The following is a 25,220-nucleotide window of genomic DNA, read 5'->3' as shown; positions in this document are numbered from 1 at the left end:
CATCGGGCTAATAGAATGCATTGGCCAGCGCTGATTGGCCGAATTCCGTACTCTGGCCAATCAGCACTGGCTAATGCATTGTATTGGCGTGATGAAGCAGTGCTGAATGTGTGTGCTTAGCACACACATTCAGCTCTACTTCATCGGGCTAATAGAATGCATTGGCCAGCGCTGATTGGCCGAATTCCGTACTCTGGCCAATCAGCACTGGCTAATGCATTGTATTGGCGTGATGAAGCAGTGCTGAATGTGTGTGCTTAGCACACACATTCAGCTCTACTTCATCGGGCTAATAGAATGCATTGGCCAATCAGCGCTGGCCAATGCATTCTATTAGCGTGAACTGAGTTTGCACAGGGGTTCTAGTGCACCCTCGGCTCTGCTACATCAGATTGCTACATCTGATGTAGCAGTGCCGAGTGTGCATCAGATGTGTAGTTGAGCAAAACTGACTCAGCACTGCTAAGTCTCTGCATTCGCATAGGAATGCATTGGCCAGCCTTCGGCCAATCAGCGCTGGCTCTGCCGGAGGAGGAGGAGTCTAAGGTCGGACCTGAATGGAGACTGGTGTGGAGCGATCTTAGACTCCGCCTCCTCCAGCAGAGCCAGCGCTGATTGGTCGAGTTCCGTACTCTGGCCAATCAGCACTGGCCAATGCATTTCTATGGGGAAAAGTTAGCTTGCGAAAATCGCAAACTGACAGGGATTTCCATGAAATAAAGTGACTTTTATGCCCGCAGACATGCTTCCCCTGCTGTCCCAGTGTCATTCCAGGGTGTTGGTATCATTTCCTGGGGTGTCATAGTGGACTTGGTGACCCTCCAGACACGAATTTGGGTTTCCCCCTTAACGAGTTTATGTTCCCCATAGACTATAATGGGGTTCGAAACCCATTCGAACACTCGAACAGTGAGCGGCTGTTCGAATCGAATTTCGAACCTCGAACATTTTAGTGTTCGCTCATCTCTACTACTGAGCTACAGTGTCAAACCATGCAGTCTGGTGGTGGATTTCTGGTTTGGAAACTCAGCACCAAGTAGTGGTTATACATCTCTGTGCAATCCTGGATGTAAACAATACTAAAAACAAAGTGGGTAGTTATCACCCCCTGCTTCCTCACAGTGGCTACATGATACATAATGATTCAATGCAGTTAAAGAGGAACTTTCATGTCCTCTAAGATATAGCCTGTTATGAACAACTGCGAACCATACTCAGCACCATTTCAGTTTTGCAGATATGGATTTAGAGCCAGAGATATTGGTGCCGTTAGTTTCAGCTACCGATGTCAATGGGACCAGCCTTACATCCCACCATTGTCACAGAGCGGTGATGCTGAGCTACAAGGCCAGCCTCCTCTGACAGTGCAGCGATATTGGTCATTGATATCTCTGTTACTCGGGCACATACCTGCAAAATTGCACTGTCAATGATAGACAGACCAAGTCCTTTGCAAAAGGTGTTGTCCCAGAGAAAACGTCTTAAAATAACATACCTTATACAAGTATACTTAAAAAAAACCAGGCAGTAACAAGACTAGCAATTCACAAACTGAATTAGCAAGTGAAAGAGCATATTTTAGAGGTTAAGAATAATGAAAGTCTTACCTGGACACAGCATGGTTTTTCAAAACATCTTTTAGGAGCTCAGCATCGGCAAAATAAATTATCCTAAGGATTGCTCTAAGGCACTTGTGTCTGACGGCGGGCCCCGCTGAAGAGCTATACACTTCGTAAAGCACTCCAAACAAGGTCTTAATAAAAGACTTCGCCAGCTCAGGGTCCTCTTTCATCAACTGCGCCCTGGCATCATCTCGTTTTAGCTCAGAATGACCGCCTACGAAGACAAAAAGGTACAAAGTCAGAAACTGGCAGCGCAATAAGGGAAAGATAATCCCTCAGAACACGTTGACAACAAAACATAAGATCAAACCTCTGGACATATCTAAGAGTCTGCATAAATCAAAAATTATTTCAGCCCATTGATAGCAACGGAAATAAAACAGGTCCTGCCATAAAACTCTCAAAAATGACAATTCTAGCGACAACTCATTCCAGGAAGGCCATGGCCTAGAATACTTACTAGTGTTAGCATTGGCTAAAGGGTTAGGTTTTCTCTGAATGGCGCGTGCAGTTCCGGTATCCTCGTTGATTTGCTGCATAGAATTAAAATCAATAGTATAAACACGCCCCAGTGTAGACAAACTTATTTCATCCTCACCAACCTGATGGGCTGCCTGAGAACACAGATATAAAACAGAGAGATAATCCTTGAATAGAAAACACATAACTTCATCACGCACAATGTTAGACTGTGTTTTGTCTTCACTGGGTGATCAAAATGATGATGCATAGGGTAAATATCTATGCTAACAGGACTGGAATATATATATGGGACATGGCAGAAACGTTCTTAAATACTATCAACAAAGTTCTACCGTTATCTGACCCCTTGGTTTTATTTTCAATTGTATAAACCTTGTTTTGCTTGGGACAAAATGTATTGCTCATAATCCATGAAGGTTGATAAGCAAACTTGATATTATCTAGGTAATAAAACAAATAATGACATGCCCAGGACGGAAAATATTTTTATAAGCACAATGAAAATAAATCAAATAAGAGGAATGTAAAGGGATTCTGTAACCGGGGTGAAGCATATTAAACCAGCAAGACAGACAGACATGAAAGTTTGTACCTCAGTTACCAAGATATTCATTTATTTTACAATATGCAAATGAACAGTCTGAGGTTATAAACTGCTACGCCCCACACTGCTCTAAAATGCTAGTAGGAATGTAAGAACATGGCCCGGTGATATTTTAGTATAGCTCCTTGATGCTGTCACCCACTAAAGGGAGCTGGGAAGAATAATGTATAAGCAATGCAGAGAGCATCAGTTTGGAGCAACGGAGCCGCCCTCAGTGCTCCAGACTGCTCGTATTTATATTTTGGAATAAATTAATATCTTGGCAACTGAGACATGAATAGTCATTGGGGGAGAATTATATTAAGGTAAGCCTGACTTAACAGAGTTGCTGGTTTACTATGCTTCACCTTGGTGACAAACTCAGTTTCAATGGCAGTGTTGAGTAGCTATGGGGTGGTCTCATAACGTGATATATTATAGGTGTATATTTTATATTACTTTATATCATGCCATTTAAATTACTGCTGAACGAATGACAAGTTGCTGAGTGACCACCTACAGAGGACAAAACATGGCCTAATGTTATTTATGCTGCTGAAAACAGACAGACATGCAAAAACATGGCTGCACACAGATGGCAGGTTTAACCCAGTGCTGAGCCATTATCATATATGGTGCACAAGAAACTGCTCTATAAAAACAGAGTGGCAGGAAAAACAAGTAACCACTCCAATATTATATTATGGAACAGGAGCTAGCAGCAACATGTGACGAAGCTAAGAAACAGTCTTTATTGTTCAGAATACCACCAATGTGCCCATGTTGGATAGAAGGGCAAAAGGAGAGTGTGTCCACTAAAGGAAAGGGTGGGGAATGACCATGTTAGTGCATATTCACACAATCGTGCTGTGCACCAAGCAGTGAAAAAGTATATGCATGAGGGTAACTTGTTTTCATGGACCACTCAGACTTGAGTCTGTTGAGGGGTCTGTGAAAACTGCCCTAGTAATAGCTGCTATTCTATTACTTAAAGGGGACCTTTCATGTCCTCCTGCACATGCGGTTTTATATACCGCTAGAAAGCAGACACCGTGCTGAATTCAGCGAACTGCTGGCACTCCAGTTATGTGCCCCGGGGCTGGAGACATCAGTCTAGTTACCAATCTTTGCCCATTGTCAGAAGGGCATTCTTGACAGTCTAGCCGGGCTCAGAGGAATGCCCCCAACCCCCCATGACAGTGAGCAGAGACTGGTAACAACATGGATATCTCCAGTCCCGTGGCACATAACGGGAAAGCCGACAGCATACTGCTGAATTTCTAGTGGTATATAAAAACCGCATGTGCCTGAGGACATGAAAGGTCCTCTCTAATGGATCGATCACAAGGACCATACAATAAAAATGTGTGAATAAATCTAATCGGACCCCGATGTGTGAATAAGCACTGAGTGCAAGTAAATGAAGAGTGAAACACACACCAAGCGACAGAGTGGAAGCAGAAAACAGAGGTCTATAAATGCATTTACTTGAAATGCAAATCCATAGTACAATGTTAAAAAGTGGCTACAAAATGAAAGTTTGAAAGTCACTTATTCCTATAGGGCAATGTATTTTTTATTATTTGCTCATGGCAGCCAAGTGCACCATATTCCCTTTAAAGAAATGATCATGCCACAATCCATGGAGAGGGACAGTTGATACAGAAGTTAAAACTAAAGAAAAGGTAGGCAGTAATGGGTGTCAGTTTATAGAGGACAGCAGATCAGGCAAAACCCTGCTAGCACACACCATCTATTTATCCATACACGCACACAAAATGGGGACGTTTAAGGGGCACATGCAGGTTCTTCCACATTCCATGACAAAACAGTTACCTCAATGATTCTACTGTCAATACGGCTGTATGGGTGCCAAAGCCCACGATCATCTCTCCACTGCCAAATGGCCCCGTCAGTGTTTTGGGCATTTCCTTTCTTTAACATTGTATCAACAGCAAATATTCCTTCTTTTGGTAAACATGGCATCAGCTCACTGCAACACAAGTTATTTGTATATGTTATGTAAGCTGCTTTGTATACATAAAACCGAAAGCCATTATTACATTAAAATAACAAAAAAAACAACAACTTGATTTTGCTACAATTCTGTAGAGAATCAGCAAAAGCTGCATGTTTAAATTGTGCATTATCTTATGTATTTGCAAGGATTTCACTCAATGTACAGCAAAGGGTCATATGGGATAGATAGAGAGATTCTCTCTAGATAGCTTTTTATTTTTTTAACGGTTCCAGTATTTTCAGCCATAGAGATATTCAATCTTCTTCAGGCATACAAGTGATAAGAGGGTTAAAATCTAAAAACTGCTTGACATAGAAAATTACAGAATTTGTGTATGAGATTTGTTAAAATCTCATCCACTTTTTGCTTTTGTATTACACCGTGAATTTTCTGTTCACAATTCTGGACAAAAAATCCACAGCATTTCCACCTCAGCGGACACATAACCCAAAAGGTCAAACAATAAAATGTAAAAGGTGGAAATACAAACCATATAAGAGAAGTCAGTTCATACAACTCTTGGGGACTCCTAGGGACCAGGTCAATTTGCTCCAGGCAACTACCGTTTGAAGCCCCACATAAGAGGAAGTGAAGAGTTTCTGCGATGTCTAAAAACAAAATAATGCCTTATAATGCTGGAATGGTGTAATTACAGACACATATGCAAGATATTCTTCAGGGTGTATTCAGACTGTGGTTACAGTACCTATCAAACACATTTATAGCCCCCCCCCCACCTTCCCATTTACCTGACAGAGGCCAAGAGAGTTCTTTTGGACTTGTCAGGCAAGTATATATCAGAGTAACTTTTTTTCAAGCTGGTCTATAAAGAGGATTTCAGTTTAAAAAAGAAAAGAAAAAAAAAAAAAACAACACCACGTATGCTACATGGTATATATTTAACATATTAGCCTATGGTTAACATATGCCTCATTGGGAGGTATCTTTTGGGAAAGTCGCTTGATGTGTGCCCTTCAACACACACTGCAACCACAGTGTAAATGCACCCTTACTCTTTATACCAAGCTTTCTGAAAACACAAGCACAGAACATACTTTGTTTCATGAGTTGCACGGCCAGCGTGGGGCAGTTAGAACACATCAAGGAGAACATCCTGACTACCATGATGAACATTCCCGAGCTCAAGATTGGTGGCGTCACTACCAAAAGTTGCTGAATGTTGGTAAGCAAGTCTTTGGAAGCCACTTGCTGGAGAAGGTTCTGTATGAAAGAAATGTAATAAGTTTAGAAAGAGGGAAAAAAAAAATAATTTATTGATAAATAATAATAATCCTCCTCCTCATCACAACAACAAACCCAAATCTTAAAATGCCAATACAATTATAGTAGTTTTTAAGTCAGATTATGGAAAGTTACAGATACAAAAATCCAGTATATGAGTTTCTGGTTGCATCAATACAACTTTACTGCTGCAGACAAAAACGCCAATTGGGAGTTAAGAAGCTCCGCTGCTGAGGTAAGCTACTGTATCTTATACATAAACCATATTTTTATGTAATTTCCCCTCAGTTTTTCAATGCAACCTCTTTAATGTCTGATGGCTCAAAAAGACAAGAGTCCTTTATTTCTGAATTGACATGAGAGAGAAGTCCTAAGTATGACAAACTGTAAAACATAACATTTAAATAAATACAAATTTTGCTATTTATCCAACTACAAAGCTAGTACCAGTGACACCTTACCTCTTCATGCTGGAAATTATCTACTAGACGTGCAAAACAGAGGCAGGTGCTTTCCACAGATTTCTTATCCTATAGGAATAAAAAGAATAAACTCAAAAACTGCAACCCGATATGCAGAAAATGACACTTGTAAGAACTCAACAGATATCCTACACAACAGAAGTTTAGATAAGTGTATGAAATGCCTGTAAAATGCTTTGCTGTTGTAAGGATCATGTACACTTAAGGGCTTTGTTTAATAAATCTAGAAAGATTATCACATGTGGCTATGAAACTAACAAAGAACTGAATAGGGAAGACAAAGTTAGAGATCTTGCAATTAAAGCGGACAACACATTACATTATGTAGGTGAAAACGTGACAAGTTTGGCAGGTATGAACGGTCCAACTTTTGACTGTATATGGAGGGATCTCAACTTCAAGGATATATAGAAAAAATGAAAGATGGATTACTGATTTCAACATGACCAAACCTCTTATTCTCAGGGAAGACATGCTGCCAGAGATGACCGGCAGCAGCTTTCTCCCTAGTCCCCAATTCAGAGTATAGTTGTCTATTGGGACAGAAGGTAGATGTAGGGGGGGAAGATAGGCTTGTTTGGCCGACCACTAATGTACATAGCCAGTGTAAAAGTGTAAAGCATACTGAGGTAGGACTACATAAAATTGAAGTGTTCTTCCATAAGTTGACCAGAGGCACTAAATAGTCACTAACATTTCAGACAACACAGTTTCATTGAACAAAGCATGTGATAATGACCCAAAATCTCATGCAATTTACTTAAAAAATGTTGCCGTTTACTGCCTGAAAAACTACTCCAAATTTCCTGCTACTAGGTGTCTCCATCCTTTCCATTCCCTGCTATTAGGGAAATTTTGTCTACACACAGACCACACAGCAGGTCACATAGCGCTTTCTGTTAAAGAGGTCATGCAAAAGTAATTTTAATTTTTTTTATTTTTTTACACCATTGAATGATATTTCAGATGAATGTATAGAGTGAAATGTTATTCCTTTGCATTGCTCCACATGTATTTTTCTCAAACAGTAACTGATATAATAGAAACCCTTCAGTCTGCAGGACAAAATATAAGGACATGGAAAATAAGTGTTCTGAATACAGAAAAAAAAAATGCATAAAAAAAAGGAAATTATATTTTTGCATTAAACACTTTTGCCATAAAATGTCTTACCTGATGGGTTAGTCTCTGTGTGAGCAGCGGCAGAGAATCAGCAACAAAGTGAAACTCATCTGGACTGATGCTCTGGCAGCAGTTGGCTGCTATGGCTAAAGCGTTCCTCTGAGCATTGATGCTGAAGAACTCTAAATATAAGAGGCAGTCGGCAAGTCCTCCCTGTGAACGAAGAGTTATCGGTGATTGGTAGTCATTTATACACTTACACAGGACTGCACACTACACAAGTAAAGTGTAGATCTGTACTTACAGCCTGTAGAATGGCTTTACTGTGCCTGCGGGATAACATTTCGAGAGCAGTGAGAGCCTGTTCTGCTACATCAATGCACTGAATGACTTGCAGCTGAAAAGCATGACAAAGGTTATTCCATTATATTGTGCCAATAATGTTGCTTTAAATATGTACGACCAAAACAAGGTGATTCTTACCTTTTCTAAAAACACAGGAATAGCATCCACAACCACAGCTGAAGAACGTGGAAGTGCTTCCATCATATAGGTTAAGGCTCGACATGCATGGTTCATCTATAGAAACACAGTGAATACAATATGTAGTTGCAAAATGGAATAGATCTTCTATACACATAACCAGATACAGACTCTATAGCCTCTGCTTAAATGCACGCTAAACACAAACATGCACATATAATTTATTTATTTATTTTTTTTAACTATTCCAGCTTAACGCTCTTCATTTTCTCCTTTTCTTCAATCCTATTTTGTCCCAGGACATCTTCCCCTACACAGTTCTACAGGTTGCATTGCAACTGACTGGAGCAGCAGCCTCCCCTACTGTCGTTTCTGGAGTAGTCAGACAACGGTTTTGATAAAGAAAAAGATAAGCAGGAAATTAAAGTGGTTTTATGGGCTGAAAGTATTGATGACCTATCCAGAGAATATGTCATTAATAGCAGGTTAGTGGGGGTCTGACAACCTGTACCCCGATAGATTAGCTGTTCTCAAAAGCTGATGCACAGAATAAAATGAGAACCAGACAGCGCTGTTCTCTGTGTAGTGGCTAGATCAGGGTACTGCAGGTCAGCTCCCATTCATTTTAATGAGACCTAAGCTGCAGTGACTTCATTTCACCACTACAAAGACAACAGTGTTGTCCGCTTTCTATTCCATTCTCTGAGTAAGAATAGGTAGCCTATAGGGGTGGCAGACGCCACAGATCTGATATTAGTGACCTCGCAATATTTTTTTACCCAGAAAACCCCTTCAAGGCTGCTGTCACATAGTCAGTGTTCTGTCTGTGATTGTGAGTAGGTTGAAGAGACAGAAAAGGTGTATAGGTTTCCATAACACAGTACCCCTATATAGTCTGTATTTGGCTCACTGAGGGCCTCTGGCCTGTATAAGAGCTGTACTCAATTGTACTGATGGAAGAGTATGGATTCTACCTAGAAAAAGCATTTTGCTGTATTCAAAGGCACAGAATCTCAGGGGTTATTTTGTAACAAAAAGGAGGCAGAATTAAATAAAGTATATAGCAACAATTCATATAATCACCTACCCTGCCGATGCAATAAAAATAAAGTGACAGCTACACTTTCAATGTCACTACATCAAAACACTGAACATTTATAAAATTCAAGAACCCAAAATCCTAATTTTATCACTCACGATCAGTTGAGAGAAATTAACCTAAATCAATAAGACAAGGCAATAGGAGACAGCTTCTAGCTGTAAATTGAATCCAGCATGGAAACGATAGCACTTACAATGTCAAAATTGTGTTCCATCTGCAGCAAAGTTATCTGCAAAGACATGAAAAAATACAAGGTTAGCATTCAAATTCAACAGTGGATTCAAGATTAGATTGGATTTTTTGATCCATCCTTACCAGTGCAGGCACTACATTCTTCACAGGGAATCCTCCAAGTGTTTCTTCATTCCCCATCACCAACAGTTGGCACATCTCAATGACAGCTTGAAGTTGCTGACTCTCATCTGTTGCCTGAAGACCCTGTAGCAACTGCTGAGCCTTGGAGCCTGAAAAGAGAAGATTTGTAAGGTCCCTTTCTGTGTTATGGGGCCCCCTCACACATTTACTCAATTAAAAGTTTCTGAAGATCTGAGAATTCAGATATTTTAAGCAATGAACAATGTTCTGTAAACCTCATAAGACCCCAGACAGCCCTTTTAGTACCACAATACATGTCCACTACTACCACCCCCTGTAGTTCACATGAAACAACTGTTCCAGCACACACAGCTATATAGCAAAAGCATTATTGGTCTTCACTTACTCGCTCCACTTCCAATTGTCCGATGGAAAAGTTGGGACATACGCGGCCCAAGAGGTCCGAATAGATGAGGAGGAAGGCCTCGGGCTTCAAGGAGAGCTGTATATAACACACACGATTAAAAACTTAGCTTGACATACATATAGACCTAACCATGTTTTATACACTTACATTTCTAAGGCCATGTTCACACTGCTTTCTTACAAATCCATTGTCCTTTCATAGGATCAGGGCAATGAAGTGAAAAGCTGACAGAATGACTGATATTGATGACTTGTCTATTTTTCCAATGGAAGAAAGTCCTTTAGCTTTAGATTTTAACATTACAGGTAATTGAGAAGGATGCAAATAGGTGATCCATCTGCATCAGTCACCTCGGCATCAGTGATTCTATCGGCTTTTTAGTCCATTGCTTTGATCCATGATGGTTTGGGACAACACATTTGAATGATGTCAGTGTAGACTTTGCATTGTTAGCCATTAAAGACGACCTTTCATGTCCTCAGGCACAAGCGGTTTTATATACAGCTAGAAATCCAACAGTATAACAGTACAGATCTCAGCCCACCATCAGAAGGGTGTTCCTGACAGTCTAGCTGGGCTGTGAGAAACACCCCCCAACAATACTCGTCTATAGCCCTGTACTGTCAAAGGGGGTGTTCCTTACCGCCCAGCGATGACGTTAAGCTGTGAGGAACACCCCCTCCTGACTGTACTCATCCACAGAATAGTCCTTTTTCAGTTCACAGCTTAGCGTCATGGCTGGAGAGTAAGGAACACCCCCTCTGACAGTACAGGGCTATGGACGAGTACTATCAGGAGGGCGTTCCTCACAGCCCAGCTAGACTGTCAGCAATGCCCTTTGACTGTGGACAGAGATCGGTAACAGCACATATTTCTTTTGTCCCGGGACACTGTCGGCTTTCTAGCAGTTTATAAAAGCACATGTGCCTGAGGACATGAAAGGTCGCCTTTAAATGGATATTACCAAAATAGACCTTTATGGCATTTTCACAGAATAATTAATTGTTTGGTAGACAAAAGGGATCAGTCTGTGGTGCCTCTAATTACATGGAGGGGCCCTCTGGTCTACTCAGCAAGGTGGCCAAAGGCAGCTGTGTTTAGGTCAGACATGAATAATGATGTGGCCATTGATGTGCAAGGTACCCGCTATTCACTTCTATTGCAGTCATAGAAACAGTCAAGTGAATGAGCTTAGCTGTTTCAGTAAATCCTATAGCAGTGATTGGACAGATGTAGACATACATGGTCACATTACCATCCATTCTCTGCTATGGCTCCCTAATCATGGGTCAAAGGATCTTGCCTATCATTTACAGCATTTTCTATGGATATGCCACTAAGATCCAAGATAGGAACATCCCTTCAAGAAAGCTGTAATCCAGCTCTTAAAATGCTCTCCCACAACTACAAAATTGTAACAACAGTATTAAAGATTCTGTTCCTTTAAATAATTTGGGGAAATTTACTACAATTTTAATTCAAACCACATTCTGGCGAAATGCAGCAATCTACAAATCAAGAGCGGTATGCTCTTGAAAAAAAAAAAAAAAAAAAAAAAAAAATTGCTACAGCTTTGTCTGCCTGTGTTTCGGAAATCAAAACCCAAAATCTGCAATTTCCCAGATTGTGGAAACCCACCCACTTTTCACAAGTTGCAAGTTGAATAGTTAAATTTTAAGCACAGATATGGTGTGCATCACAATTTGCAACTTTTATTCGCCATACAATCTGCATAATCATTCTATAATCTCTGCCCTTAAGTGATTATTTTCCATACAAGAAATAAAACTCATCCACCGTTCTTTGCTTGAACAGCTAACACATCATACAAGTATATTTTGACGTGACTTTACAAGATACTGGAAAATACTTTTTAGAACCATTTGCCACTTATTACAGTTTTTGTAACTTAATTGTTACTATAATTGGGATGGTGTGCTGCTATATATGGCTCGCTTTATCACAAGCAAAAGCCCTCTACAAGGATTAAACAGCAGTGCATTACCTCCTCCTAATGCTATGCGGCTACGACTGCTAACTTTTACAACTGGCACATTTCTGAACCTAAGCCTGGTGGACACACCACTGAATAAAACAAAAGGCTGTCAGGAAAATCTCCAAGCCAATTGGTGTTTTAAGGAGTGGAGTCCGTTGACAACAAACATGAGACTATATAAATCAGCACAAGTCATCGAAATGCCTGAACATGAATGATGAAGAGTGCGGTGTATGTCCTTTGTTACCTTGTAGTCTCCCCATTTCAGAGTCATCGCTCTCACTTTCTCCAGATGTCGTCATCCCCACAGCACCAGCTACAGAGCTAGAGGCTGGAGGGGAGAGAAGAGATGAAGATCTTTCGCCAGTTGTTCCTGTTAAAGTTGTAAGTCATGCTATTATAATAATATTAAAAGCTTATTTAGCACGTCCTTCATGATTATATGTATGGAAGAAATGCAGGAAAGAATGAGCAAGATACAAAATATTCAGTATATTAGAACACCCTTTTACTTGTAATGTATTCCAGCCTTGCAGTAATACGAGTGCGCTTGTGAGGTAACATCACACCTGCCACTTGTAACACTGTTGTGTCAGGTAAATTTAATACACTTCAGGTCAACACAAAAGACAACTCTACAGAAAGTTCACTGGCTCATTAGATATTGTGCAGACAATAACAAGGCCATGTATATACATACATCATGTACACATTTTTAACCATTATGGAGGATCACTTTAACATAAGGATTGTTGCATTTAAAGGGGTTGTCTCATAGCAAGGATCCCATCTATACGGCTAGCTTATGTGGATTTAAGACTTTTTCTAAATACATTGCTTTATCAAAACTACTTTGTTTGGCTGATATCTTAATTTATTCACTTCATTGTTTACATGGGATTCTATGACCATGGGGCTTATCTGCTCAGTCCCTCAGTGATGTAGCTGCCTGCTCTCAGGAAGGGGAGGGAGGGGCTGAGTGCTGGGAGCAGCTCTGAGCTGTGTATGTCTAACAAGTAATGGGAGCTCCTCAGATAGGGGAGGTGAGAAGTCTGGCATTTCTGAGCTCTTATCAGTCGGTTTAATTGAATTTGGCTGATAAGGGCTGAGATAAGGAGTCCGGTACCTCTGTATGTATTACAAAACTGACTAAAATCCAGCTCTGCTACATCAGCTTCATACTGTGGTAATGCATTTACAACCAATCTCTAATTACTGACTTCAAACATAGCAGAGCAAGTGAAACCCCCGCCCACCAATGTGCCGAGAAAACCAGGAAGTGAACAGAGCACACAGCCTGCAGGTTGGTGAACAAGGGTTATGGTAATACCCCTTTAAGGCGGAGGTAACACATTGCGGAATTTGTTGCAGATTTTGCTGCAGTTTTTTGAGTCGAAGAATGGCTACAAAAGGAATGGGAAATATATAGGAAGGTCTTATACTTCTCCCTTCTGCTCAATACGCTTTTTTGGCTCAAAAAACAACATCAAAATAAAGTTGTGTTTCCGCAACATGAGGCCTTAGCCTAAGGGATTTTCTGATCTGACAAAGATCTGAGGGAAGCCAGTTATTTCTCCTGCAGAGAAGAAGTGTAGCATTACATGGCAGTCATTTAGATGGCTCTTTATGTAACAAGGACAGTTTAGGGCAGATAAAACCAGACTAAAAACACAATTGTCAATTACAACGCAGCTTTCATTTTGTATTCTGTTCTTGAAAAATGAAAGCTGCATAGCAATTGGTTACTATGGGCAATTTAGATAGTTTTGCTTTTAGACCATTAAAAAATCTGCCCATTTGAGTCTGCCATATCTGTTCAAACAATTCTCGGTTATATCTGGGACATAAGGACGGGGTTGCCTTTAGGTAGCAACCTCTTAAATGCAAGTGATGTCATGTATGTTTAGAGAGGTTGGGAGATCTAGGGGAGCCAAAAACCACAACCCATTCTTAAGTGAAAAAGATATGTGAAAGCTAGAAGCAACTTTCAAAAGGAAATATGCCCAAATAAGACCTGATACATAATCGTAACCCATATTCCCCAATGTATAACCTAGCCCAACCTCCTGTGCATCTAAAACACAATATAAACAATATCTTACCTGCAGCTCCCTGGGCAGTATCATCTGTGCGTGCAGCCGAAGAATTGGCCCCCTCCTGATTATCAGGATCTGCCATCTTCTCCTGTCGGCGAGCTTCAGCTGCTGCTCGCTTGCCCAGGCCAGAGCCTCGCCGACTGATATAGAAGGAAAAAAAAAAAAAAAAACTATGAAAGAATCTATACTGTCAAAGGAGAGAATGTGATGTCCTATATTTGTGCAAGACAACAATGTAAACTTAATCTAGACACATATAAAGGCAAATGAGTCATATCAATCCAGGCACTGCAGAAATCACCATACATGATACTGTGGTATTATTAATAACTGTGATCTATATCTAAAATTCCTAACATGACAAACCTGGTTATGCAGCACTTCCCCCACAACACTTCCATGCGACACACCAACATATTCTTATCACATTTTGTCTGCTCCCTTTTCCCCCCTTAGCATGTCATTAAGGGAATTTTCGGGACTTACATATTGATGACCTATCCTTAGGACATCGATATCTGACCCTAGAGATCTGTTTCACTAGTAAGAAGGCCACTTCCACTTTACAAGCCAGTGACAACACAGAACACAGTAGTTTGTCATGTGGTCTGTTTTGCTCCTCAGTCTCAAGCACAGCCCCTTACGCACTGTACCTGGCATTCAGTGAAGGGTCCACAGCACTCACCCGAAACTAGAAGTCTCTTCAGCAATCTGATTGGTGGAGGTCCCAGAGATTTATCTTAAGGATAGGTTACCAATATTTAACGCCTAGAAAACCCCTTTAGGCTGAAGTCCCACATTGCAACAATGCAGCGTTTTTGTTGCAGATTTTGCAATATATTTTTGAGTCAAATCCAAGAGTGGATTGAGGAGAAGGCTGAAGTAGAAGAACTTCCTAGATATTTTCCATTCCTTTTGTAGGCATTCTTGGATTTGGCTCAAAAAACTGCAGCAAAATCTGCAACAAAAAAAAGCTGGGTTTCCGCAACGTAGGGTCACAGCCTTAAAATAAACTTTCTTAAGAACCATTTGAGCTTTGAAACACATCTAAAGGAGTTGTTCGAGGAAAATGGAAATCCCTACACTAATCTAAACACCCTCTTCCATCCTACTTTCTAAATAACAATCAAAAATGTAAATTTACGCATATCCCTGGGGCGGTCAGGTGACCGCATCAGGGACACTTTCTGGTTATCCGGTGACTATCCATTTCCCAGTTTCTGGAAAGGAATCATTATTACTATTCTCTCCTCCCCAAATCATACTTACCTTCCAGGTCTCTTGCTGTGGGAAGGCTCCTCTTTTTCTGACTGCCACTGCTTCTCCCAACACTACTTTGCTGCCGACAACCCACCTCTACTGCGCAGCTCCCACACCTGCGCAGTAGAGGTGGATTGTCGGCTGCAGAGCACAGAGCAGAGCTGAGACAAGAGTGCGCGAATGCATGCAGAAAAGAAGGAGAGGCCGTCCCGCAGGAGGAAGACTGGAAGGAAGAGAGGAAAGTAATGGGGTCATAGGTTGGGCTGAGTAGGTTGGGAAGAGTTAGTAGTGGCTGGGATAGAGAGAGACAAGGAGGAGGTGTATGGGAGGGAGAGAGGAAGGAGGGAGAGAGGAAGAAGGGAGAGGAGAAGGAGGAGTGAGGTGAGAGGTGTTAGCGTGGAAGTTACATAGCAGGAAGGTGAACCATGTAAACAAATGAAGAAGGTACCACGAGCTCCCAGAAATTACTCAAAACACTCCTAAAAGGTATATGTGTGCATTTAACCCATTAATTACACTAAGACCGTTTAAAAAAAACAACATTTTTTGCCTGTAAGACCCCCTTTAATTTTAGTCTCTAAACCTTTAAGCAAAACAGACATACCTGGTGCTAGCACAGGAGCCCGTGGTCTTTTGTCTTGTGCTCCGCCGCAGGCTGGGGAGCTCAGCAGGCGGCGACTCACTGCGCTTCTTAGTAGATTTTCTCAAATCTGAATGGGGAAAAGAAAAAAAAATAAAAAAAATTGAAAAGCAAATAACTATTATATATTTCAGAGTAAGATCATTACCATTTAATTAAAAAAAAAAAAATTACAAGGGAATGGATCTGGGCATTGCTAATAACTGCTTGTAAGTGCTAAAAAAAAAAAAAAAAATTCTAAAAATGTATATTCTGACATGGTAATAAAGGTATGGTTAAAAACTTAAAAATTGCTCATTTACATTATAAGTTTACCTGTATCGCTGTCAGAACTAGATCATCATAAAACCATGGTGGAATAAATACATCAGTTTAAACACCAAGTGATGTTTTTAAACCCAAATCTACAATATCTGAACACATCCTTAGTCTCAAGAGTAGATAACATGGACAACATGTGCAACCAACATGCTGTGTATGGAGAAAAATTCACAACCATTAAGTCATTCAAGGATTAGCTGCACTAGAAATATGTATAAATGGTGTCAGACGGTTGATCCTCAGGCCCACCTCCCATCTATACAAAACATGAGCATGTCTACTCTTAATTTTTTATAGAACATATAACTACTAATGTCTAACAAGTTGTTTGTAACCAATGTCTTGTCACTTGGGTCATCGTCTTATGGACTGGTTAACAAAGTCCCCTGCAGTGGGACTGACTTCTGAATCATTGGACCAGAACCTGAGCCCACCAGCGAATTTCTTGGTTCCCCAGCGAGCCATTAAGAGCATGTATTAAATTGTAAATTAAGAGATGTACTTGGAGTATAATGAGGATAACTACAATAAATCAGATATTAGAAGGGGTTCTCTATGAGTAGATATTGATCTATTCTTAGAATAGATCATAAACCCCCCAGAGATCTTAGATGGGACACTTGGCAGCCTCACTGCCAGCCATTCCCAAGCACAGTGTATGAGCCAGAAGCAGATACAGTGTACTGACCATGCCATGTTATTGCAGTCCAGCTACTACACATTATACAGAGCTGTCTGCATTTGGCTAAATACATTCCAGTCAGTCGCTTAAATCTTCTGAAAGTGATAGTAAAACAGTAACCGCTAACATGGAGAATGGTGCGGACAGTGTACTAAGCCCAAACAACGCTCATGGATAAACAAGAATAAAACTTGAGACTTATTCACACATCTGTTTTCCTTCTCCAAAGACAAAGTATGTCTACATGGTCCTATTGATTTTAAGGACATGTTTTGTCCATGGTTGATCTATTATTCATAACTGTGAAAAGTGGAACAACAAATTGCTATTATTTTCACTTGTTGAAACTGTGAAAAAGCAGACAGTCCATGGATGGCGTATGTGCCCTGTGTGATTTTCATTCACCCACAGACTTGGACCAAAAATAAAGCAGGTCTCTTTTTATCCCATGGGCACATCACACACCTATTTAAAGGGAGTGTGTCAGCAGTAAATCGGTTATAACCCTAACCAATACCTTGCAGAGGTGATGCTACAACATCCAAATAGGTCTGTGTAATTCAGCTTCGAAGCAAAGCACCTTTCCACTCATTTACTTATGAAAATTTACATGAAAATGGGTTCACAGCTGAAGAGGCAAAGTGGAAACTGCAGAATCACCTCTAAGTGAGAATAAGGCCTTATGGTGCTCCACACCAGCGCTTGCACTACGTTTAGGGATTCCGTCACCCTCTTTGCAGCGTTTTTCACTACGCATTTTTCGGGCAGAAACCGCACAAAATCCATCATAGTCTAAGGGGTCCAGAGGTTTCCTAAAGTAACTGATTTTTTTTTAATTTTTTTTATGTGTGAGTTAGGCTTTGGGAGGAAGGGGTTCCCCAAGCGAACCCCCTAAACGCAGGTGTGAACCTAGCCTTAGACCCAAGGCAGCGTGTGGTGTTGTAACAGTATTGATACAAGGTAGCATCAGACTGAAACCTCAACCACAAACACCACTAAAAAGTAGTGACAACAAATGACCAATTTTAAAGAAAAATGTCTAATCCGTAATTTATGGCATGACAGTAATCTGAATTCATACAAGGTATGCATGACAACAACGACAAAAGAGACCGACAACAGATTCTGTAAAACCCTCTGGACTAAAGTTATATTCACAGGACAGTGAAGGCCAACGTGACATCCGTTTTATTAAATTCAGCATTAAAAAGGACAGTTCACGTTCTCTGACATTGTTCAATTTCTATCGGAATAGAATACCACAAATGCGCTGAAGTCCATTTCGGCACTTATATCCCTCCATTGTCAGAGGGACGGGCTTTACAGCTCACGGTCATCACTGGTCTGTGAGGTACGACCCTGACAGTACTGTCAGGGGGGTTGAGTTCTTCACAAGCGAGCAATGACAAAGTAAGCTGTAAGTCCTGCCCTTCTGACAGTGGAGCGATATCAGTGCCGAAACAAATGGCACAGATATCTTTGGCACCAGGGTGCATACAAGCAAAGCTGACAGAAATCCCTAGTCAGCTATGACGGTTCCAGAGATAACAGTGCTGTTTGTTTTGGTGCCGATATCCCTCCACTGTCAGAAATGTGGGCCTTACAGCTCAGTGTCATTACTGGGCTACGAGGAATGTGCCCACTGACAATACTCTTCCATCTCCTTTTACTGTGGTCGGGGGCATAGCTCACAGGCTGTAAGACCCGCTCTTCTGACAGTGGAGACACCATTCAGTGAATGTACACCATGGACTGTTTAGTCCAAGAGCTCCACACTGAACAAAATATAACTCAGAACAGTCCCGTGGACTGGCACCATCATAACCTATAGAATAAAGTTAAAGGGCTTTTCTTGTGGGCCAAAACAGGTAGATTGTTAAGGGGTAAAATTAACTACAGACCCCCCCCCCCCCCCCCCAGATCTTTAAGCATCCCATAAGAATTAAAGGTATGCTAAACGAATGAGCTAATGATAACCTTGTGACACAGTAACCTGTATTCTGAGGAATCAATCACCCAAGAATGTGTGGACCACTCCCCAGCCAAAATACTGGTTAGACTGGACTAAGAACCTATAAAAGTATTTAATAGAAACAACTATACTAATCAAATTAGCACAACCCCTCGGAATACTGACTAACCAGCAAACATGTGACGAGACAAGTGACCTCATGTATCAAAAAAACAAAAACACCACGACACAAAAGCACCCAAATATTAAACTACCATTAACCCTTTGAGGACACAAAAAAAAAAACAACTCATCAGATTTAAATTATGGCTTTTACAAGGTATGAAGTAAACGAAAAAAAAAAAAAAAAAAAAGAAATAAAAACACAATTGTGCCATTTTTATACAAGTTATATATACAGAGTTTACTGGGTTTTTAGTTTTAATCTGAGGGTTGGTATGATCACGATGAGAATATATTTCTATTTAATTTTCACATCTATATCAAGTCAGTTTACAGAGCTGTGTAAGGCGTAATGTTTATTGATATTGGAGGGCGAAAAGGTAGAAAGAAAATCTAGTAAGTAATTTTGATTTATTTTCCCTCCATGGTGTTCAATTTTAATAGTTTAGGAATTTTAGGGACTTGGGAATGTCATTTAAGTTTCTTTACAATAAAATGATCTAGGGAAAGGGATTGAATTGAAATTTTATATATTTTTAATAAAGAAGCTGAAAAGAAAACCCTGTAACTTAATAAACTATCTTTGTAACTGTTAAGGGTTTCCCAGCGAAAACCATATTTGTAGACAATTAAAAGTTTACAAATTTACAGAGTTTTAATTATGTGCAAAAATTTCAAAGATTTTTTTTTTTTTTTTTTTTTTTTTTTTTAAACCATCTTAGGCCCGATTCACATCTGTGTTCGGGTTTTCATTCATGGAGTCTGCTTGGGCCCCCGTCCCCCCGAACAGAAACCTAATCTGCATTATGGGGGGGAAACCTGCGGAACCCATAGACTATAATGGGGTCTGTATAGTTTCCGCATGACAAACACGAAGAGAAAAGTGCTGCAGGACTTTTCTCTCCGCATATTTCATGCGGATAGGTGAAAAGGAATGGCCCGAATGCATACATGTAGTGTCTTCTGCCTGATAAGCCGACCACAATAAGGAAATCATGACTGGGTTACTGACAAGTTCATGGTCTTATACATTGGCAACCGATCAAGACAACAGACTGTCAGCACTATGAATGCAGGAACTTTCCCTGGTCTGGCATTTGTTAGATCCACAGCCACGATTTCCTTATTGTGGCTGGTTTATCAGGCAGCGACACTATATGTATGAGAAGATAACCCGGACACAATAACCATGTCTGGGTTTTAGGGCTAGTTCACACAGGAATTCCACGGTGCATATGCCGTCGCGGCTTACCGCTCCGGATTAGGCCCAAATGAATGGGCTTAGTCCATAGTTCCTGCATTTATGGTCCTATCCATTTGTATCCGATTGAGACAAGAGACTGTCAGCACCACAATGATTAGAGAAAATCTTTAAAAATACCACAAATTTTTTAAATTATTTATATTTGCAAAAATAAACTTAAAATTGCCTACAAAATTAAATATGGTTATGTTCATGGAAAAACCCCACATATATGGCAGGTCTTGGAACGTACAGAAGTCTCCCGGCTACCATGGTAATGGAACGGCTCCAGAGATCTCCCCATGGGAAAGTTGTTCTGTTACTGAACATCAAAAGGAAAGTGAAAGTAGTCACTTTGGTAGCCTCTGACCATGGCATCGGAGTGGTTAAAAGTCTGTGATCGGAGACTGCTATGTTAGAAGTGTCTGATCAGGGCAGAGACCCCACAGCGGCGGTGCGTGCACGGCTTATGAGCGGGCATCATGTTAAAGCCCTGACATCTACCATAACAGTACAGCATATATTGCATAGGCGTTAATGCGTACAACCAAATATAAGATAACTGTCCGCAAATGAATCGCATGGGTGTATAAGAAACTTTGTAATATACCGCATATACTCAAGTATAAGCTGACTTTTTTAGCACAGTATTTATGCTGAAAAAGCTCCCCTTGGCTTCTACTCGAGTCACAGAGCACAGAGATCTGCAAGGACCTGCATAAATTAAACAAAGGGGAGGTCCTTTAGTGCTACTACTCTGTGATTGGCTTGTCATGTAGGTCATGTGACTGATATCTTCAAAGGTCCTGTAGCCACTAGGATGTAACATCTGCAGATAAGTCAGCGACCATTATGTGCAGGATTCATTATGTCTTATAGAAGATGTCTCTGTATGGAGGAGAGGAAGCTACAGTAAAGAGAAAGTAATACACAGGTACCTGCTGGGGTTACTATTAGTAATGTTAGGCATTTGGGGTTATTAATTTAGTTTCAGTAAATCCATGTGCCTAGCATTAATAACAGTTAACCCTATCATGTCCCTCATATTAACCCCTGTGTGCCCCATATAAGGGTTACTAATATGTGAGACACATGGGGGTATTAATACACGACCTTAACTATGAAGATACCTAATTATTACCCACATATGTGCCACATATCAGTAACTCTTATGTAAGGCACACAGGGGGTTAATGTGATGGACATGATGGGGTTAACTGCTATTACAACGATCCTCATGGAGTTACTAAGCTGTAATGCGCATGACCAGACTTTTTATCTGCAATGGTGGATTTCCCCCTCTAGGCTTATACTCGAGTCAATAAGGTTTCACAGTTTTTTGTGGTAAAATTAGAGGCCTCGGCTTATATTGGGGTCAGCTTATACTCCAGTATATACAGTATCTTATTAAAGCAATATCGTACATCTTCTAGTCTAGTCTCATATACCAGCAGCTGCTTCTAGAGAGAGCTGGCCGCTTCGCAAGGACTATGAGGAGACTTTATGATGCCCAAGGATGGGGGTCATACAATATGTATTTTACGTCACTTCAACTGCAGACTATGAAGCAAAATTCACACCATTCTAGCTTATTAATATTTTTATTAAAGATTATTCATAAAAAAACTTATAACAAAATGCTAAAGTCTGTAGTACGCATCTACAGCTGTACACCCAAGTAGAGATCTTTTTTTAATCAATGTTGGTCATTTTCATTGGGGCAGAAAACCCAACTCTAGTTAACATGAGTAAAAAGAGATGCTGTGATATAGCAACCTTATTAGACTGAATAAATGATACACTAAAGCTCCATGCACATGACCCATAATGGCTAGCACTCTGTCCAATACTTCTTTTACAGTCCCATACACATGACGATGTATCACGTTCCGTGTGCTCAAGGGCAAGAGTCAGTACAGGTACTATTCCTGTCCATTTGCGGCCTAGGCTCATTAATTGAAATGTTTGGGTCTGTGAAAGGCATAAATGCCATGTGAACGTCATATCATCATGGACATGTTCATGGAGCTTTAGGCTACGTTCACACTACTGGTAGTGTCTGTTGCGGTCATCAGTGATAGGGTGACTACAACAGAGATTAAACAGTAGCAGAGTAATGGACACAGAAAGAGCCTCCTCCATCTGTATGCATTCTCATTGATGAATGAAAAAACAAAACAAAAAAATACACACACCAGAAACAAAATATATATATAGAAAAAAAAAAAAAAAAACACGTAAACACGTACAATGATTTACAAAGTTTCTGCCATGTTTCTTACATTGGTGAATGCAGACAGACACTCAGTGAAGGGGGCTTTGTCTGCATCTTTCACTTAATGTTTGTTGCTCTCATTTGCGATGGACATTAAATAATGGTAGTGTGAACCTGAGAAAAGGGAGAGCCCCTTATGGCATATGGCAGCCCCTTATAATGTACTTGTGATCTCTGTCTGCACAGCCATGGAAGGAAGGATTCCAGTCACTGATATGAACACAGAAAGAGCTTTCAATGGATCAATGAAAAATCATAGTGACTGTTTTAGCTGCTCTATAACATGCTTTTGCAGACTGGGCTACATTATTCATGCTGCAGGGTCCCTTTAAGAACTCTGTTCCATCTGATGACAATACTTCACACCAATCAAAACATTTGCATGTTGGGTGATAGAACAAAGTGTACACAACATTAAGGGGCAAGTTGTAATAAAGCTTTTATCATGTCAGACACCATTATAATCAATAACATAAGATCACACTGCGCTCAAATATCCATGAACAAGTCACATCCATCACATTCCAATAGTGGTTTTGTCTCTAGAATAAAACACCCTGCTCAAAACATATAAACAGATAATAAAAGGAATACCCTAAGGCGTGCAAAGTAAAGCACCAGCCCCTGAATCAATATTTTACTACAGTCAGGAGATCTCTTACAGATAAAATTGCTCCAGACAAACGTGGAATTCAGATTTCACCAAGGCATAAAGGTGAATTTTTTTATAGCGTGTTCAACATAACAGGCAGGTTGTGGATTATCTAGACCAGTGTTCCTCAACCTTTTCAAGCCAAGTACCCCCTTTTTGAAAAAAGTTCTCACTGTCTACTCCCAATGGACACTGTGGAGTCTAGAACGTGATAGATCCCACTCCTGACCAGAACTAGCAAACAAAAACTAGTGCGGATTGCAGATCAAGCTTGTGTGGGAACCTATCCCAGACACACTCTAAAGGTCTGAGGGTCATTTAGCTTCTAACCAGCCTTTCACTCATTAGATCATAGATCAGGAGCCATTTGTCTTATTTGGTTACTGTAGAGGAGACCATCCCCTTAACTCAAAGTCTTGGGTTGGCTCGGCTTTATTGGAAGCCACTGGGCCCCCATCTTCAAATACTAACCCGTGAGAAGCATCAGAACTCACTAAATCTGCCTCCTTCCAAAGTAATGGTGCCCAGCTATGATGCATGCCCATGGGGTACACTTACCACAGGTTGAGAACCACTTATTTAAAACATGCCCTTAAATATGTGCAGATATTTTTCCTCCTGAAAATGAATGGATTGTACATTCCACCATTCAGATTGAACTACAATTTCCACCTGCATTAAAAACACACAACAAATCCACCAAACCTGAACACGGCCTTACTGTAAAAATTTAGACCCTCCATGGAAATATTGCAGCAGGCCTTGACATATCAAATCCTACACTAAGCAGTACTTCTCACATCCATATTCCTTTATCCCTGTACAGTACTATATGTGTCTGATAACTTCCATCCATAGGTAGAACTTATCGGCTCATGATACTCTAAGGCACAGAGTGCTAGGTCTAAGAGTTCTCAGATAGATCCCGAGACCCCCTGCTCTCAGGGGACTGTAAAAGTGCACTTCTTGCATCTCAATCCTGTAGTCCAGTAGAATATATAAGAATATCTGGACAGGTATAAATCATCCACAAGTTTCTGCACACACTTTAGGCTTATACTGGCATATCAACAAATAAAAACACTGGTCATCCAGCATGTCCATACAACTACCAATCATCCACTGAAAGCAGGCCAAAACATTACTGCAATGTCCAGAGAAAAGACATCAAGGGGCCTCCTAACAAGGCCTAAAAAAAGGCTTGTGTGTGGAAATTCTCCATGGTGGATCCTTGTGTTGCCAGGACATGAGGTAGCCGGTCAGCAGAGCCCTCTCTCCCACCCCATACATATACATTCTCAGCTAAGCATACAGGTGTCTGTACAGGAAGAGGAGAGATAGAGCTTAAGCAAATGGACGCTTTTACTTACCAAGAGCGGAGCAGCTACAGGGGTGGAAAGTCTGTACACATGCCACATAAAGAGAAGCAACCACAAGCCACACATTAGAAGAATTTCCCCACTTGATCCATGTACAGCTGCAATGCTAGAGAGCCTTCCCCAGAACAAGCACAGGAGTGACTGAGATCACACAAGACTGGAGCCAGGAACAAAGCACTAGTAATGATCCAGTCCTACAGGTTATTGTCTGCTATGTAAATGCCACACAAAGAGAGAGGCCGGACTGAGTCACAATGCACTCCCATCCTCCGTACAGTGTTTAGGCTGCATATAGTACACACTCATCCTGAGACTATTAATCTCACATACTTCCACTCTGCACATGTTTGCGGCCTTCAGCTGCTGTCCTAGCAGTGGCTTTACCATGCGTGTACAATAAGGACATGTCTCTCTATGGTAAACACCTGCTAGCTCACACTTTTCAGGAAGCTCAGATAGTTTCTCCAAAATAAAGAGCAATTCCTTGGCTATGTAAAATCCCACAAAAGGCAGAACAAGGACATTCAGGAAAATCTGAGGCTTCTGAAATAACAGCTATAAACTGGTATTTGTACCAATTCCTCTTCTAATATCCTTCCTTCCTTTTTATCTAATCTCTTCCCATTTTGTCATCAAAACTGAGAAATTCCTTTTTTAAATA

At 40.7% G+C, this 25,220-nt stretch overlaps 1 protein-coding gene across 8 annotated transcripts in view; it reads right to left on the bottom strand.

The window, feature by feature from the left end:
- TRIP12 (thyroid hormone receptor interactor 12) overlaps positions 1-25,220 on the bottom strand; it is a 78,761-nt gene that overhangs the window by 20,632 nt on the left and 32,909 nt on the right. For 2 of the 8 annotated variants that reach the window (XM_075269032.1, XM_075269036.1), the window contains 15 exons: positions 15,838-15,943; positions 13,980-14,113; positions 12,125-12,250; positions 9,861-9,956; positions 9,455-9,603; positions 9,333-9,368; positions 8,038-8,133; positions 7,859-7,951; positions 7,606-7,767; positions 6,412-6,480; positions 5,764-5,929; positions 5,199-5,316; positions 4,525-4,681; positions 2,083-2,236; positions 1,608-1,836 (listed from right to left, as the gene is read on the bottom strand). In XM_075269032.1, coding sequence (XP_075125133.1) covers positions 1,608-1,836; positions 2,083-2,236; positions 4,525-4,681; positions 5,199-5,316; positions 5,764-5,929; positions 6,412-6,480; positions 7,606-7,767; positions 7,859-7,951; positions 8,038-8,133; positions 9,333-9,368; positions 9,455-9,603; positions 9,861-9,956; positions 12,125-12,250; positions 13,980-14,113; positions 15,838-15,943 — 1,891 coding nt within the window. Of the gene's footprint in view, positions 1-1,607; positions 1,837-2,082; positions 2,237-4,524; positions 4,682-5,198; positions 5,317-5,763; positions 5,930-6,411; positions 6,481-7,605; positions 7,768-7,858; positions 7,952-8,037; positions 8,134-9,203; positions 9,369-9,454; positions 9,604-9,860; positions 9,957-12,124; positions 12,251-13,979; positions 14,114-15,837; positions 15,944-25,220 lie in introns of those variants that run through there. The other 6 variants (XM_075269033.1, XM_075269037.1, XM_075269035.1 and 3 more) reach the window with 4 other exon arrangements.

Source organism: Leptodactylus fuscus, chromosome 3, assembly GCF_031893055.1.
Source record: "Leptodactylus fuscus isolate aLepFus1 chromosome 3, aLepFus1.hap2, whole genome shotgun sequence".
Lineage (NCBI taxonomy): Eukaryota > Metazoa > Chordata > Amphibia > Anura > Leptodactylidae > Leptodactylus > Leptodactylus fuscus.
Note: the sequence above shows the minus strand (reverse complement) of the source record. Positions and strands in the feature narration are given on the sequence as shown.